The sequence below is a fragment of the Lissotriton vulgaris genome, chromosome 9 (assembly GCF_964263255.1).
Source record: "Lissotriton vulgaris chromosome 9, aLisVul1.2, whole genome shotgun sequence".
In the NCBI taxonomy this organism is placed as follows: Eukaryota; Metazoa; Chordata; class Amphibia; order Caudata; family Salamandridae; genus Lissotriton; species Lissotriton vulgaris.
Window position 1 is genome coordinate 1,112,937,031 of NC_141697.1, and position 17,619 is coordinate 1,112,954,649.

Below are 17,619 nucleotides of genomic sequence, written 5' to 3' on the forward strand. Positions count from 1 at the left end.
TGGGGAGTTATTCCTTATTTGCGATTAGCAATTTGCTAATCGCAAATAAGGAATATGTAGGAATCACATTTTTTTTGCGATTCCTACATGAATCCCGTTTTGCGAGCCTGTAATAGCGATTCCTTATGAATCGCTATTATAGACTCGCAAAACGGGTCGTTCATGAATCAGGCTACTTATTTTTTAATTGCTGATAAATTTCTGAATCAGAATGGTTTAGGGGGAGGACATAGGCCAAAACTAAGACATACAGAGTACATGCTGAGGGGAGTTAGATAGTGACATCACAGGCGATAGAGTCTGGGAGACCCGGATTGAACTTGCGGGACACTCCTTGAACTATCTACTTCTCAATTTGGGGTGTGCGTACCTGCCAAAGTCCTATCCTCTACCACCCCATTTATGGCCTCCTTACATGATAAATGGGCCACTGGAAAAGAAGAGAGAGTAGGATTGTTATTGCTTCTGCCAGATATCCTCGTCCTGCAACAAGATCTAAAATTGGTGGTTGGGAAAACCTCTCAAAACCAGCTACTGTGAAGGAAGTATTATGGTCTGGGAGGGGGATTCCTGGCTCAGATGCCCTCTTCAAGCTGTTTTCCGACTGCTCCCCTAGGGAACCCACGGTGTTCCCAAATGTTTCCGCCATTTCCTCCAACTTAGTAATTATTGTGTTGAGAGCATCAAAAGCAGTTTACATTTTGGTTTCTATGTTTAAAAGAAATTCCTGTACCATGATGCTCTACGATGTGACTGTCAGTTGCCCCCTTCTGGGACCTGTAGTAATTTTAATTCCTACTTGCGATTCATGAGATAATGTTCCCTTTTTATCCTTGGACCTAACCTCACCTCCCTCCCCAACACCTCTGATTTGTTTTATGGTTGCACCTAGCCTTTGTGAATGGGAAGGGGTACTTATAACTTGTACATTATGTAGATCTGGTTAGAACTAGGTATGCAAAAATATCTGTGGGTTATCACTGCAGTGGTTACAGGACCATTTTGGGAAGTATCCAGTAGCGGCTCCTCTGCTAAGGTGGAGGAGCGTCATCCCACTGAGCAGGCCAACGTGGAAAAAATAAAATAACTCAATGTTATTATCATTTTATTTTCCCTCCTTGCTCAGCTGGGAAGAGGCGGGTGGAGCTTCTGCTCATAGAGTAGGGCAGGAGAGGTTTGCCCACTCCAAGTGTGCAAGACACTTTGGCCTGCCGTCTCGGGCCAGCCAAACCATCATATGCACGTTGCATGTTTTGCACCAGCTGCATTACAGCCTGGGTGCAGAAAAGGCCCAGCTTCCCATTCCCTGGCTGAGAGCTGGACCATGGTGCTCAGACCAATCACAATGCTGCATTGCAGTGTTGTGATTGGCTAGGGGGAGCTGGGTGCTTCCTGCCCTTCCCCTTCAATCTTATCACCCCCCCCTCCTTGCCTCTCCTTTACCTCCCGTTTCTTACTACACCGTATGACCTTCAGTTTTTCTTGCACATGTTTTGTCCTTCTTGCTCCTAGGTATATTTTATCGAACCTTCCCACCATACTGCGACCTCTATATTGTATATATTATTGTGTTTAGCAATTGTTTTTTTACTTTTCATCTAGTTTAACCTTTATCCTATGTGTACTGCTTATTTTTTAATCAACTTTCTGTACTTATACACACTGTACCTGTATTTAAACACCTTTCTGTTACAATTGTAAAGCGCTCTGTAACCTCTGGATCCAGCCAGCGCTATATAAAACCTCTAAAATAAAATAAAATAAAACTAGAGGCGGCGACCCTACCACTGCCGTTAAATACCAGCCACCACTGGGAGTATCCCTTGCTACTGAAGTTTAATCTGTCTCTTGGCGTGACTGCATACGTTGTTCTTCTTACGCTAGAGATCTATTCAGTGAGTGCACCCACCGCATTATTTAAAAAGGACAGAATTGTATTACTCGTTCTGGGTCGCTTGTCGTCCATGTTGAGTACCAGCACTTTTCTCTTCCCCATTATGCCAACTAGCGAGAACCACTACATTTGAGCAGGCCCATCAATACTCGGGACTACAGGACCCCGGGATCAGAATGAGCCAAAAAAACACTATGAAGAATACCATTATCAGCAAACAGTCCCTGCTCTGGTCGATCCCAAAAGAGACCACCCAACCAGGTACAGAACTTCAAATTTATGGGGCTGATGAAGGCATAGTAGATATATCATATACCCTTTTTGCCAGCAACAGGGATTCCCTGAGTGCCTGGACTCAACTCTGCTACATGCAGTTAACACCGTTCAATTTTCAATGTTAATGGAAAAGGAAGAAGCATCTCTAGGCGACCACCAAAAAGGGGTGGACCAGCCCAGCCTCCTTTGGGCTAACACTGGCGCTATGAGCAACACAGCTCCACCCTGCTCAGGTGCTGCCAGTTTGGTGGTGCCTCTGAGCCTGAAGACTGCGGGGGCAGTTGGACCACCACTGTAGAAACGAGGCATCCCACTCCTACAGGTGTGCAAGCATGCAAAGAATTAATGTGGGCAAGTGGCAGGCTCTGAAAATGCTGGGGGACGAAACCCTGCCCCCAACAAGTGTGCAAACACGAAGGGAATCTGTACAGGCAGAAAGCAGGCTTGGTTGATGCTAGGGGACGACAACCTTCCCTAACCAATATAGAAACATGCAAAGAGTCGATGCTGGGGTACCAAATCCCACCCCAGCAATTGTGTACACATACAGAAAATCAGTGCAAGCACGGAGCAGGATACCGGAGCATTCGGAGATAGCTATGGTACTTGAATAATATGAAGCAGTCCTGTCAATCTCAACAGGTAGACCAGACAACGCCCAGTCACAGAGCCAGGGTGGGAGGCCATACCCTGTTTTTTCTTGGTGCTGACTGGTGTAGGATGGGCCTGTGCCACACATACCCTGCACCGCAGGAGTGAGTAGAGTGCGAAAAAGCACTGCAGCATGGGAAGCTAGCAGGCACTACGTTTTTGGGACTTTGAGTCCCCGTGCAGCCAGTCTCCAGAAAAGCGTCCTGTGCCGCAGGAGTAAGCAGAGTGCTAAATAGCATGGGGCACCGGAAGGTAGCAGGTGGCCCCTCCTCCAGGCACTGAGTTTTGTGGACTTCAAGTCAGAGGCGGCCGCCATATACAAAGAGATGAGGGGCAGGGGGACAGGGCGGGGGTTGAGGGAGCGCGGCGGGGCCGGTGGTGGGGGTGTTTTTTAAATAATCTTTTTTTTAAAGTTACCCTTACCTGCTGCCGGCCACCTCCCGCTCACGCCTCGGCGCTGGGACTTCCTTGTCTAAGCAAGACACACGGGGATTGGCCTGAGCAGGCTACAAAGACTCCCTGCTCAGACCAGGGAGTCTGTTGGGTTTCTCCATCCCGGCTGCAGGAAAGCCAAGTGTGCATGAGCACTTAGGGAGCGCACCACAACTCCTCCCCCTACCATGCCATGGTCCGTCCCTCCCTGTACATGCTGGCAGATCCAGCGGCTTAAAAATAAAACGATATTGAATTTGTTTTTGTTTTTTGAACTGCTGCCTCTTAGCCTGAGGGGCTGCCCTAGCTTCAAGTCTCTTTGTGGCCATACTCCGGAAAAGCATTCTTGCTGTTCATTTTTGTCCATCATTGAATTATTCTAGTTTCTCCTAGTCCTGTTAAAATCTGTGTTCAGGTTTGTTTAGTGCCTGCTTTTTATGTCTAAAGGATGACAAAGGGGTCTTTCCTCACAATGACTCCTTTGGGGAGACCCCTTTATCTTCCATGCTTAAATCTCCTTGTGAAGTGGCGCAAAGGTTGCAGGATTGTGTCTCCCTTCTCTTGTGCAATCAAAGCACCGGAAACTGGAGTTACAGTTGTGTAGAGCGCTTGACAGTTTTTCCGTATTCAGGAGAAGCAATTGGAATACTTACTAGTATTTTTCCTTATCGTTAAACTCCAGTGTAAGGGTTTTTGCATGTTTGACATAAAGACAGCATTACATTATTACTTAAAATGTGTAAGCCTTGACTTTTTATGCAAATTTAAGTTATTATATTATATATATATTGTAAGGACCGTATATTATATTATCTATTATAGCTTGTATTATTTAATATATGGTTAATGGAGAGATCAGAACTTTACTGCGGCATTCAAGAGTGCACTTCACAAGGGAGAAGGTTGTAACTAAGGCATTCTTGTGCGATATCCTTCCAGAATAGAAATTGCATGTAGCAACGTGAAAATTACTGGGCATGTTTTGCATTATTTTGGCCTTTAATCAAATTTATGTGATGATCCCTAGGTGGAATAGTCCCCTCCTATTAATATTTAATTGAAGAAGTGGGTGGAATTTGCCTCCCTGTGTTCTCCTCTCTTAGGGGCTCATTGCAATGGCATAACAAGAAATACCCCGCCATATTATGATGGTGGTAGGTATCGCGGTGGACGCAAAGTCCATCCGCCGCTTTTCTGTCGGTCGGCAATCGTTACGATTGCTGCCGGGTGGAGCTGGGCCAGTAATAGGGTGGCAGTGCCTAGCAGGCACCGCCAGTCATATTATGATGTGGGTGATTTACAAGCCTTTGCATGGCAGCGATGCCGCCATGGAAAGGTTGGCGGGGATTGGCTTTGGGGGCCAATTGTTGGCCCCCGGAGGGGGTGGGCAATGGGGGGTGCACTTGGGGGTACCCATGGTACCCTCCTGCAGTTCCCTGCCTGCCATGTGGTGCAGGGAAGTGCTCTGCATGCCCTTTTACCATTGCGGACGGTGCTGCAGCCAGCAGCACCGTCCGCAATGGTAAAAGGCCAGGATGTGCCTGGCAGTATGGTGGGCACATCCTAATTGAACTGGTGGGACAGCCACACGTCTGGCGGTCGGTCCCATAACCATTATGATCCGCCCTCCATCATAATGAGCCCCTTCGATAGGTGTAGCAATTACTATTATATATAAGAGGTTATAAAAATGAAAATTATCCCATGGCAGAAAGATAATCTAAATTACATGAAATAGTAGTACTAAATTGCCCTTCTTCCTCATAGTCACCCCACCATATTCACCTCTGTGTTGGATGCTAGCTAATGATTTGGTTGTGGGGTAATCTGTTTCCTTTGAAATTTGAATTGAAATGGTCTCCGAGCCAGTGGTGTTTTGACGTGTCTATGCAGAGTGTTCGATCTGTAGGTTGCTAAATCTCTAGGATGTTGTAATAAAGGGATCTGATTGATGAAAAGCTTACATCAACCAACCTTTATTGGAGAGAATGCATGAGTTCATGAATTGGTGGAGGGTGCTCTCGGTGAAGAACTAGCGTTAACAAGTATATCATATTTCTATCTTACTTGCAATATCTGGTGAGCTGAATACTTTACTCCTATAATCATCTGGAATATAAATGTATGTTTTTCAGTTACCATATGCATATGCCAACAGCACTAATCAATAATGTTTCTAAATGCTTTGCTAACCTAATAGGGTGAATAGTCACACCACAATGAAAAATTGATTAGGAACACACGTGGACTTAATTCATAGAGATATAAGTGTATAATTTGGTGATCAGGAAAAACACTGAACTCAACAAACCAGAGTGTAAAAGAATGTGTACTACTGCTGCTACAATCATCTATCCTAAACTATGCGGATACTAAATCAGCTACTAAGTCCAGTGTTTTAAGGTTCTAATAGGTTTATCAAAACATAAAGTGCTGATAAAAAATGTTGCTATTATTCTTTAAAGCGTATTGAAGAATTTAACAACGTTGCCAAAGAAATCGTGAATCTGGATTCTCGTGCACACTTCAAGATGGTGCGTTTGGATTGCGATGATCTGAAACAGGGTTTGGCCAATAAAGCCAAAGGCTTTGCAAATACACTGATTGAAAACCTGGCTTCAAAACTCAGGGAGGAAAATGAAAAGTAAGTACTAATTTTGTTCTCTTAAATGCTTGTTGGTTATGGGTATTCTTTATGTGTCTTCCCTGTTGAACGAATAAAATACAGATTTCATGCATGTAGAATCTAGGTAGCATATAGTAATGCAATAGTGGCTTAATTAGTTTTTTTTACCTCTAGACCTGATTCCCCCCAAAAGCTTTGTGTTCTGAATTACACTTATGGTAGCAGAACATTGTATGTAGGGAAGAATTTCTCAAGCCTTATTCACAGATCGGCTATTGAGAAATGTTCAAATGCCAAATACATACTTGCCAGCCAGTATGGTGAATATTCTGCTTAAAGTAAAGTTAGTGTTAGAGATGAGAACATGACTGATCCTATGTAGGGTGCACAAAATCAATTTTGAGAATGCAGCGAACATCTACCAGGTTAGTAGGCGTTTGCACTGGCTAGTCACACCAAAGTTGTGCACCTAACATTAATGGAAAGACATACTAGAATGAGTGATTACCTTTATTATCACAATGGGGTGTACAATTCATACAGTCTGCACCATTTTTAATGTGACCAAAGCAAAGGTGATCTTGCAGTTGAGATGTAAAAAAACATAAACAGACAAAACAAAATTATTTGTGTTGTGGGTTCCCATCTTTAGAATGTCCTGATCTATATCTTCCACCATTCTTTGAGAGACATCAATACGTTTTTTTTCCCCAACATCTCGAGAGCTGTGCAAAATGGCTTCAATGTGAGAAGTTTGCACTGTAACATCAATTAAATAAGTAAACGGGGGAAAGTAAAAATGCATTTGCACCTTAGCCCTTCCCCCAAACTGGTGGATTGCATCATCTAAAAAGCCACTGATTTAGGTTGTGAAGCGAAATCTATGATCCCAAATGCGAGGAAAGGAATGTTCATGAATGCATAAAAAAGTAACATTAGGTCAATCAAAGTCATTAACATATAACTTTAAATGTTAACCATTTTTGTGCAATAGGCCACTCTCTGACTTACCAGTACACCATATTATCAATGCTATTTTTTAAACCATCGATAAGCGCACGCTTTTCACTTCACATGCTTAAAGATTTTCTTTTGTTCTAAATACCTTGAGTAACTGTACTGGAATATTGCAGGGTTTCACAAGAAAATCATCAAATCTGCCTTGCATTTTATTTGTTCTACTAAAAGATCCTTCTGTAATCGTATTATGATATGATATAAGAATTTTATGGGAAAAATATTACTATCTACTGCGATCCACAGAGTGTGCTTCCTGCCCTCCTCTGACATCACTTCTTGGTCAGGCGTTCAAGGCAGTTCATGAACCGAGAACAGAATATGTAAAATAAATGATCATGGGAAAACAACTACATGATATATTGTATATCTACTTGATGCAACTGCTTAAGAAAACAAATAATAAGCACTCATGTGACACTCCAGCAAAATTCACTTACCATCCTATCAGTGGCGGCAGGCACGGATCTGGGGTGGCGGGGCAGAGGGGGAGGGGGTGTAAAAAAAGAAAAAGACACTTACCTCCTCGCCACTCTCTCCCACGTCGTCTCTCCTCTTCGTCAGCTGATCAGGAAGCCTCCAGGCTCCCCTGAGCCAAACACAACGCTGCCGTTGTGATTGATCTGAGCGCCATAGTTCGGCGCTCAGACAGGAATTGGGGGCTAGGGGATATTCTCCAACCAGGCTGTAATTCAGCCTGGGTGGAGAACATGCTAAGTGCGCATGACTGTTTTGCTGGCCAGAGAGGGCTGGCCAAAGCGTCATGCGCACTTCACTGTGCCCACCACTCCTTCCCTGCCCTGCTCTATGAGCAGAGCAGCCCTACCCCGCCCTATGCTGCCGCAGCAGAAACATATAAAATGATAATAACGTCAGATTATTATAATTTTATTTTTCCTTTCTTTCATTGCAGCAAACAAGTGGGGCAACGTCCCCTACCTTAGTGGAGGAGGCGCCACTGCATCCTGTTAATTATAAGTGTACATTCTTTACGGAATTATCGTGTAGTTGTGGATGTTGTGCCTAGAACTGGAAGCGATAATCACTTCAATGGACTACCTAGATTTAAAAAAAATAACAGGCCTTAGTAAAGATATTAATAAAAGGCCAGCATAAAGAATTAATCAGAAGAAAATTAACAAACCTATGGAGATAGGTGCTCTAGTTCGGTAATGGCCATGTAAGAGAACTAAGTTAAGTGCACAAGTTAGAATTGAGAAACTTTCAGCGCCGGGCAGTGGTGTAACATTAGCCCCTGTTGTATGGGGCCCCCGTGTTCGAGGGGGCCCTCTCCAGCACTGTTCACGGGTGGCAGCCACTGGCCTGAGAGCTCCTGAAAGGCTCCAGAGCTAGGGGGGCCCTTCATGTACTTTGCAGGGAGGCCCCTCAAGGTTTGTTACGCCACTGGTGCCAGGTGGGGGGCTACTCAAAATAATGGTAAAAACAGATAAAAGTGGTTCACTCGTCAATGATCTGTTTTCTGTTGGTGTGTATGAAAAACGGTAGCACTCATGGTGTGTTAAAAATTTTTTTTTTTTTAAATTTAACGTTACTCATAATTCTGGAACTGTCGCCTTACCCAGTTTTTTGGATCTTTGCAATATATTTCTATGGCTAAAGGCTTCCATAGAGGCAAACAAAATCAACAACAAGCACAGGCCTCGATATTTGTGGAGGAGTTATTTAGGATTGTGGTTACAACCTTGGAGCAAGTTCCTTCCAGCTAGAGAATGCGCCTTCCATTATATTTTGTTTGAATGTAAAACAGGGTCTGTGCTTCTACTCTTCAAGACTTAAACTGGCATGAAAATAATGATGTTGATTTATTTAAGTAATATTGTAAATAGGCCATTAACTGAAACCAGGTGTGGTTATTTTTAAACTCATGAAATCATCCCCACATATAAATCACTAATTTTCATAGTAATACGATGTAATAAAGTCCTGGGAAAACAATAATAATAGGGGTGGAATGCTTATTTTCATGTCACTCACTGGCAAATACTCAGACCATTTCCAGTGCATCCTTGTTTTGCTTAATGTGCCACACCGCACAGGGACCAATCTTCTGGAAATCAACCCTAGTCTTTTCCTCCAACAGTCAATCAATCAATCAAGATATTTATAGAGTGCACTACTCACCCGTAAGGGTCTCAAGGCATTGGGGGAGTGGTAGTGGGGGTAGTTCGGGCAGCCCCCGAGGTCATCCGAAACAACCAGGTCTTGGGGTCTTTCCTGAAGGCTTGTAGTGGAAGGCTTCCTTTGATGGTTGAGGAGGAGTTCGTTCCAGGTCTTGGCCGCGATGTAGGAGAAGGATCTGCCCCGTTCTGGCTCTGTGAATGCAGGAGATTTAGTCAAGGGTTAGGTCGCGAAGCGGAGGTATCTCTTGGGGGCATGGAAGGAGATTCTTTCGTTGTGGTATTGGGGTCCGGAGTTGTGGAGGGCTTTGTAGGCGTGTGTGAGCAGCTTGAAGGCTACTCTCTTTTCAACAGGGAGCCAGTGGAGGTTGCGAAGGTGCTGGGTGAGGTGGTCATATCGTGGAATGCTGAGGACGAGTCTGGCTGAGGCGTTCTGGATGGTCTGGAGTTTGCAATGGAGTGATTTGTTGATTCCGGCCTAGAAAGTGTTTCCATAGTCCAGCCTGCGGGTGATGGTCTTCCTGGAGTTGGGGGGGTCAATTTGAAGGTCTTGTGGAGTATGCAGAGGGTGTGGAAGCATGTGGAGGACACAGCATTGATCTGTTGGTTCATGGTGAGTGAGGAGTCAAGTATTATGCCGAGGTTGCAGGCCTGGTCCAGGGGGTGGGAGGCTTTTGAGGGCGGGGGCCACCAGGTGTTGTCCCACGCGCTGGGGTGGATCTGAGGATGAGGACTTACGTTTTCTCTGAGTTGAGCTTCAGGCAGCTGCTGCTCATCCAGGATGCAATGTCCTTCATTCCTTCCTGGAAACTGTGCCTGGTGATGTCAGATGCCTTGGTGAGGGAGAGAATGAGCTGGGTGTAATCTGTTTAGGATACTATGCTGAGTAAGTATTTTTTCTGACGATGGTTGCAAGGAGGGCCATGTAGATGTTGAAGAGTGTGGGGCTGAGGGAGGATCCTTGGGGAACTCTGCATTTGATCTCTGTGGGTTCACATAGGAAGGGCAGGAGTCTTATTATTTGTGTTCTGCCGGGGAGGAAAGAGCAAATCCAGTCTAAGGCGGATCCCTGCATGCCGGCGTCGTGGAGTCAGACGGCTGGTGTGCAGTGGGAGACAAAGTCGAAAGCTGCTGAGAGGTCTAGTAGAATGAGGGCTGTAGTGTGGCTTTGATCGAGGAGGGTGTGGATGTCATCAGTGACAGCTAGGAGGGCAGCCTCAATGCTGTGATTGCTGCGGAATCCGGATTGAGATGCGTCAAGGATGTTGTTGGTTTCTATAAAGTGCATTAGCTGGGTGTTGAGGGTTTTCTTGATGACATTGGTGGCGAAGGGGAGGAGAGAGATGGGCCTGTAGTTCTCGAGGTCCGTCTGGTCAGCGGGGGGTTCTTGAAGAAGAGGTTGACTTTGACGCGTTTCCAGTTGTCAGGGAACGTGCCTGTTTTGGGGGCGCAGTTGATTGTCCATCTTATTTTTTTAGAGTTTTATATAGCGTGAACTAGATCCGAGACATCGGGTGTCAGAGCGCTTTAGATGAGCACCCGTTTTGTTACAGATGGACACATTCATTTTTGTTAGGCATGGGGATTGTGATTTGACCACAATCACAGGATGTTGAGCGTCGTTGGTGGAGGCGGCCCTGTGGAAGATGTGCGTTGGGCATGGGTCAATGGGTGCTCCCGAGTGGATGCTTTTCATAGTCTTTGCGTTGTCTTTTGTGGTGACAGGGGTCCAGGTGAGGAGGGTCGGCTGGGTGGCGTAGTTGGTGGATGGTGTTGGGACGGTGCCTTGGTCTTGGTCGCCAAAATTGTCATAGAGTGTCCTGATCTTGTGGTAGAAGAAGGAACTGAGCTTATTCCAGAGGTCCTGGGATGTTGGTGGTTTTGCTGTGGGGTCTGGTGAATTCTTGTAATATGGTGAAGAGTTTCTTGGAGTTGTGGGATTTGGGGAGGATTCAGTCCTAAATGAAGTTTCTCTTCATAGATCTGATAAGTTGGTGGTGTGCCGTGGTGGCAGCCCCGTAGGTAGGCGGTGCGTGCTTCTGGGGTTTTGTTGTTTCTCCATGCTTTTTCCAGTCATTGGCACGAGTGCTTGGATTCTCGGAGGTCCGTGGTGAACAAGGTGGCTTTCGTGTTGTGTAGTCTGTCGGAGTTCTGGAGGGGGTAAGTGTGTTGGCGCAGTCGGCGATCCACTGGTGGAGGTCGTTCGCTGCAGTGTTGGCGTCTATCGTGGTAGGGGGAGGAGTGCGGCTGATGACAGAGGTTAGGTGTTCTTTGGTGATCTTGCTCCAGTTTCTGCATGGGAGTCTTGTGTGTGGTGGGTTTTGGAAAGGAGAAGTGGACGCAGTGGTGGTCTGTCCAGAGAAGTTCCATGGTGTGTCTGAAGCGAATGTTGTTTCTTCTGGCGAATATGGGGGTTGAGATGAGTTGCTTCAGTCCAATGTTGGCAAGTTTCTCTAGGAGTGCGGTGGAGTTGGAGTCGCTGAGGCTATCAAGGTGGAAATTCAGGACTCCGAGCAGTATGTAGTCTGTGGAGGTGAGGGAGTGGGGTGCAATGTATTCTGCGATGGTGTTGGTGAATGCAGAGCGGGGTCCGGGTGGTCTGTAGGCAAGCGTTCTGCGGAGTGTCATCCTGGGGTTGGGCTGGATCTGGAAATGGATATGTTCCATGGGGGGGCGAGGCGTCGTTCGAGATGGAGGTTGTCAGTCGGAGGGAGCTTTTCTGGACGATGGGAAGGCATCCGCAAGGGTGGTCTTTCCCCAGGATCCTGTACCCGTCAGGGATGGCGGTTGCGATGTCAGGAGCAGAGCTGGCGCTGGGTCAAGTCTCTGTGAGGAAGGCAACGTCGGGCGAGATGGTGTTGAGGTCGCAAACTTCTACTGCATGTCTGTGCATGGAGCGTATGTTGAGGAGGATGCAGCCTACGGGGTGTGGGTACGCTGGTATTCCGTGGGTTGGTGGTAGATGTCTGGGTCCAGAGGTGGGTGAAGGTGCGGCGGCAGTGTCGGCAGGAGATCGGGGCCTGGGAACGGCTAAGTGTGGAGAGCTGACAGTTGTTGTTGCGTCCAGGGTTGAGTGTGTGGAAAGTGCTGGAGTCGCAGCAGAGGGGCGTCGGAGGACCAGGGCCGCGAACGGGCACAAACTGCAAAAATAGGCAGAGGCAAACTGCAAAATCAGGAAAAAAGGCAAAGACAGAAAAAGGACATAGAAAAGAGAGCAGACAGAAAAAAGACAGAAAACGGCTGGCAGAGCGGCTAGGCAAAAGAGCATGCTCTCCCACTGGACCGCCAGAGATGAGGCACAGGCAGGAACCTGTGTGTGGTGGAGGACCTTGAACAATTACCTGGAACCAGAAAGGCGCTGGGGGCAGTGCCTCAACGATGGAGCTGCGCTAGGGGAGAGCAGTTTCCCTGACCAGGAAGTCAGAGATCTTGCTTGCCCTTTCGCGCAGCGGCTGCCATTAGGTAGGGGTCGGGGAGGGAGAGCAGCTGGGAGGCAGAAGCAGGAACACACAGGGGGGAGGGGCCGCGGGGGAAGCAAGGGTAGGTAAGGTAAAAAGAAAACAAAGGAAAAACAGCCAAAATAGGCAGAGGTAAACAGCGAAATTAGAAAAAATGGCAAAGGCAGAAAAAGGAAATAGAAAAGAGAGCAGACAGAAAAAAGGCCAGTCCAGTCTGAACTTCGAGGTCACGTCCCCTCTGAATGAGGATGTTCCTAAGCAACCCGAAATTAGTTTCAGCTTTGTGGGCCTCATTTTTGAGGTGCAGTTAGGGTCTTATAGCACAACAAACACTGGACCACATCCAGACATATGTTGCTCTTAGGGCATCTCACTAAGAAAAACTAAAAAGTAATGATGTAATACTTGCACCTGGTAATTTCTTGGGTCACAATCCAACCCATAGTTTGTTTTGCTCACTGTGCCCCTCCAGACAGGGATCAACCTTATGCAGATCAGTCCTGCTCCTACTAAAACTAATAGTCAGTAGCTGCTCTGTATGTGAACAAAAGCACACCACGTCTAATTTCAACTTTGTTTGGTTCCAACAGTGAGGTGCAGCTTCAGTTTTTTGTCAAAGTGACATTGGGACATTAGGACTCAAGCTTGCCCGTGCTTCTTACAGAGAGGTCAGGCCTGGCCGTTAGGGATGGGCCATCACCTTTGAGGCGGTTACATTTGATTTGCATTGAGTGGTCACTGTAAAGGCACAGACTAACATGATAGGCTGGAATGCATCACAGCAAGGTTTATTCAAACCTGCCCATCTACTCATCCCTTTTTTGTACTGTAATATCAGTCTGATAAAAAGAGATTTCTCGGAAAATGTTCAAAAGATGCAAGGCTTCTTCTGAGAGAGTTCCTTCAGAGTTACACAAACATTCCACCGAAACTAATATTTCCTTCAGATTATGAAGGCTTTTCTTCTTTGTTGTGTAAGCTAAGCTGTAGGCAAGCGGAAGATTACTACAGCTAGAGTCACGAAGGACTTCATCTACTGAATAAGACCGGAACAGAAGTAAACATTCACACTTTCCAGAAAGAGTAGAGTTAACCTATAGCAACTCCACTTGTCATCTTGCCCCTTGGCCTGCTAAACTTTTTTAGCATCCAGCTCCTGAAAGTTTCCACTCAGAACCATTGGCATACACTGATTGGATTTGCCTGAAGCCTGGGAGATATAGTAAGCTCTGGAATTTATCTCTGGCTGGCAAATGCAGTACATTCATAAAGTTATGCAAGTCAAAAATTTAACAGGTATTTTAAATTAGTTTAAGATTTGATTTTTTGAAGACACTACTACAATGATATAGTAAAAATGAAATCATTTGACACCAACATTGAAAAATGTCTATTAATAATTCTTTTGAACTATGCAGACATACTAATGCAGTCATTCAGCTTGCATTGTCATCTTTTGAAGGCATTTCTGGTTTGCAAATATAAAAAAATTCAGTTTCACAACCTTTCCTCTACTCGTGCATGGCACTTCACAGGCATCCTGTTCACCTATTGCTGACTGCAGCATGATAGATATGTATATTATGTACACTCGGAGCTTAATATTCTGACTTCATTTTAGAATCGGCCATTCTTTACATTCCCCTCATTTGAAGTGTCGGCCATGTTATTTTAGTTAGAGCTCATTGATTTTTTAGGTCTCGCCTACGTAGCGCGCATGCGCTGCATAGTAGTACCTTTAGCCGTCGTTCTGCTCGTTTTGTAAGCGCATACTCGTGCTTGTGGCGGCATCCACCTTGCGGGAGCGAGCAGGGGCACGCCACAAGTACGAGTATGTGCTTTAAAAAAATGCAAACTGTGCGCGCACGTACACACGCATGAACGCACCACTCCCGGGCCAGCAAACACATGATTGCAGTGCCATCAGTGTGTTCTTGCACGGCCGCGCGGCCAAAGCTTGTTTCTTTCTTTAAAGCGCCTCATTCTTATTTGTATTTTATATATTGAGGCTTGGCTTAGTCCTGTTTTTGTTCCACTCTGCTTCACATTGAGCCCTTACCTCTGAGCACACACAGGCCCTGCAGCAGATCGCTTTCATGGCGACATCCCTTTCACGGCTGCGCGGCCAACGCTTGTTAATTAGGTTCCAGCACCGGGGTATTAAGGAAGCACTTCATGCTGTAAGCCGTTTCTAACTCTCGCTTGTGAGCACTGAGAAGACACATTTTGCAGCGTCACGACAGCTTCAGCAATGGTGGTTTCTTCTTGTTTTAGTGAGGAAAAAAGATCGGACTGTAACACAGGATAGCGACTTGCTATTCACGCCTGGCTTTGTTTACACATGGGAATTGTGAACTTGCCTCATCTTTCACTTTGAAACACCCTGCTGCCAACCGCACCCGGAAAGAACATTCTAACTGCATTGCAAAAAGTTCTTGCTATGAGCCAGCCAAACCCCTGAAACTGAATTACTAAATTGTGGCAAAACTATAAAGAAACGAGGAATTAACTCTACAGGCAGCGTCTCCAAACCGTGCCTGCTGTTTAAGGAAATTCAACAGATTCAGAGTGCAGAGTGCAAATTCAGAGTGTTGATTCAGAGTGCAGATTCAGAGTGCAGATGCAGAGTGCAGATTCAGAGTGCAGTTGCAGAGTGCAGTTGCAGAGTGCAGTTGCAGAGTGCACTCAGCACCACCACAGCATCACTCAGCACCACCACAGCATCACTCAGCACCACCACAGCATCACTCAGCACCACCTCAGCATCACTCAGCACCACCACAGCACCACTCAGCGCAACCCCAGCATCACCCAGCACCACCACAGCATCACTCAGCACCACCACAGCACCACCACAGCATCACTCAGCACACCACAGCATCACTCCGCGCCATCACAACATCAATCTGTGCAACCATTCAACAACAACTGGTTCAATTATGTTCTCTCAATGTTTCAAGCTTTATTACAAATGTCACAAAAAGATGTTATTTCACTTCTGTTCTTGGATTTTCATCACAATAAAATACACTGAACATAATCTTCACAAACGTTATTTACAAAAGTTTAAGCAAATGCCATTATATATTACAATCACTTTTATTTAAGTATTAATTATTTAAAAAAATTAAAAGCCGTTGTTATTTGTAATATCAATACATCTAAGTCACATAAATACAAAACATGTTGTATTACAAATGCTATGGGTGTCCCATTTGCGAAAGTTAAAACTATTGGCATTGAAAATGACAAAGCTAATAATTTAGCTATTTTCAAAACCAACACATAAATAAAAAAAATGTCATTTACAAGACCAATAGCTCAAACTTTCATAATGCGAGACCTATTGTATTGCAAATGCTTGTTGCAGTTAGTGCTTCTGAACAAAGGAAATACATATGTCTTCCATCCTGCGCCTCATAAGGTTAAGATGCAGAATTGACAACCTCAGCACACATTAAACAAGCATTTACAATGCAATACGTCTCGCATTACTGAAAGTTTGAGCTATTGGGTTGCATTATTCTTTGCAACGCAATTAGCTTCAACTTTTAGTAATGCGAGACCTATTGCATTGCAAATGCTTGTCTACATCAATGCTTTGGAGAACAACCTTTGGGCAGATCACAAACATTTTTGTCACCCAAAGTTTAAAATATATGCACAAAAAAACAATTGGATTCAGAAAAGTGGGTGGTGATGGACAGAGTATCTGAATTAAACAGAACACTCATACCCAGTCAAGAGATCAGGGCTTGATCCATCACCGTTTTTTAGCTCACTGCACCATCCCAGCTCAGAACCTGGCTATATGCAAATTAGTCTGTCCCTGGCCCAGTGCATCATGGGAACAGGGCAGACCAAACTACCAAGCCAATTCTTATACTGGGAAGGAAACAAGCTTCCGGGGACCGGTTTCTGGCATTACAGCCGTCTTCGGCCCGGCTTGCTTGAATCTTGATGGTGCAATGAGCAAGGGACTCACATCTGAATATACCCTTCAACGCTTATGGTGGACAAAACGATTCAGAAAAGGGGGTGGTGATGGACAGAGTATCCAAAAAAACAATTCTGCAATAGCAACTGATCCTGAATTACAGAATTAAGATTTGTGGATATTTATGCCAGCAAATACAACTCACTGCTATTAACAATCTGTAAATTTGATGTCTTTCTTACCGTTGGAATTTCAGGGTTACACATAGTAACTTAAGTGTTCCCACCTTTGATTTACGATGGTCATTGGTAAGAAATAACTTTGTGGATATTCACATATCTTTCCAGTTATTGTTTCCATCCATAGCATACTGAAATGTAATCCTAAAAATGGTTGGCATGAGAGCGTAAATCAGATGAAAAATTGTTCTAAAGAGCCCATACATATTTGGGATTAGGAGTTTTCTCTGCAGGAGAAACCATTTCCCTGAAGGAGAAATTAAATTGTATGCATTAATGGACATTCCCACAGTACTTACTCCTGCAAGCCTGTCTCTGTGTTGACAGTAGTCAAGGTGTAATCAACAGCAAGGGTTTGTATGAAAATTAATGGCTTTCATAGATTTCCATGCCTATTCCTGGGAATTATTTAAAAATCCTGCAAATCTGAGATCTACGTGTGTTGTAGGAGAAAAGCTGTAAGCGGATTTTTCATTTTGAAAATTAATTTTTGTGAATCTGTCTCTTGGAGAGGAAAGAAGGCTAGGCAGAGATTACATAGAAAAGGAATGTTCTAGTGCCTTTATGTCAGTGCTCAAGTTTTCCTAATCATCAATATTTTGTTCTTTTTCGTGCCCTGGTTAACCAATGGAAGCAGTCACCACGTCGTAATTTGCATGCTGTAATTTAGAGATACCACATGTTCGTTCTTTTCCCCTTTTCTGCAGGATCTGCAATGAATTTGAACAGATTAAGGAACGTGCATTAAAGGTTCCAGAGACCACAGAAGATATGATTGAAATGATTGCTTTTGTGGAGCATGCGAAATTTAAGGGAATTGAGGAACTAAATAAAAAAATTGCAGTAAGTATGTCCTTTGGGAAAAACCTGTAGATACGGTATGCATTTTAAATCCCTCTGACATTTCATGTTCGGAAATGCTGTTTGATGAAAGTGGATCACCAGGTGTGG

At 44.9% G+C, this 17,619-nt stretch overlaps 1 protein-coding gene across 1 annotated transcript in view; it reads left to right on the plus strand.

Annotated features, from left to right (window-relative positions):
- DNAH12 (dynein axonemal heavy chain 12) overlaps positions 1 to 17,619 on the plus strand; it is a 1,291,066-nt gene that overhangs the window by 172,893 nt on the left and 1,100,554 nt on the right. Inside the window, exons 12-13 of the mRNA XM_086939114.1 lie at positions 5,719 to 5,897; positions 17,376 to 17,511. Of these exons, the coding sequence (XP_086795240.1) occupies positions 5,719 to 5,897; positions 17,376 to 17,511 (315 nt within the window). The remainder of the gene's footprint in view (positions 1 to 5,718; positions 5,898 to 17,375; positions 17,512 to 17,619) is intronic.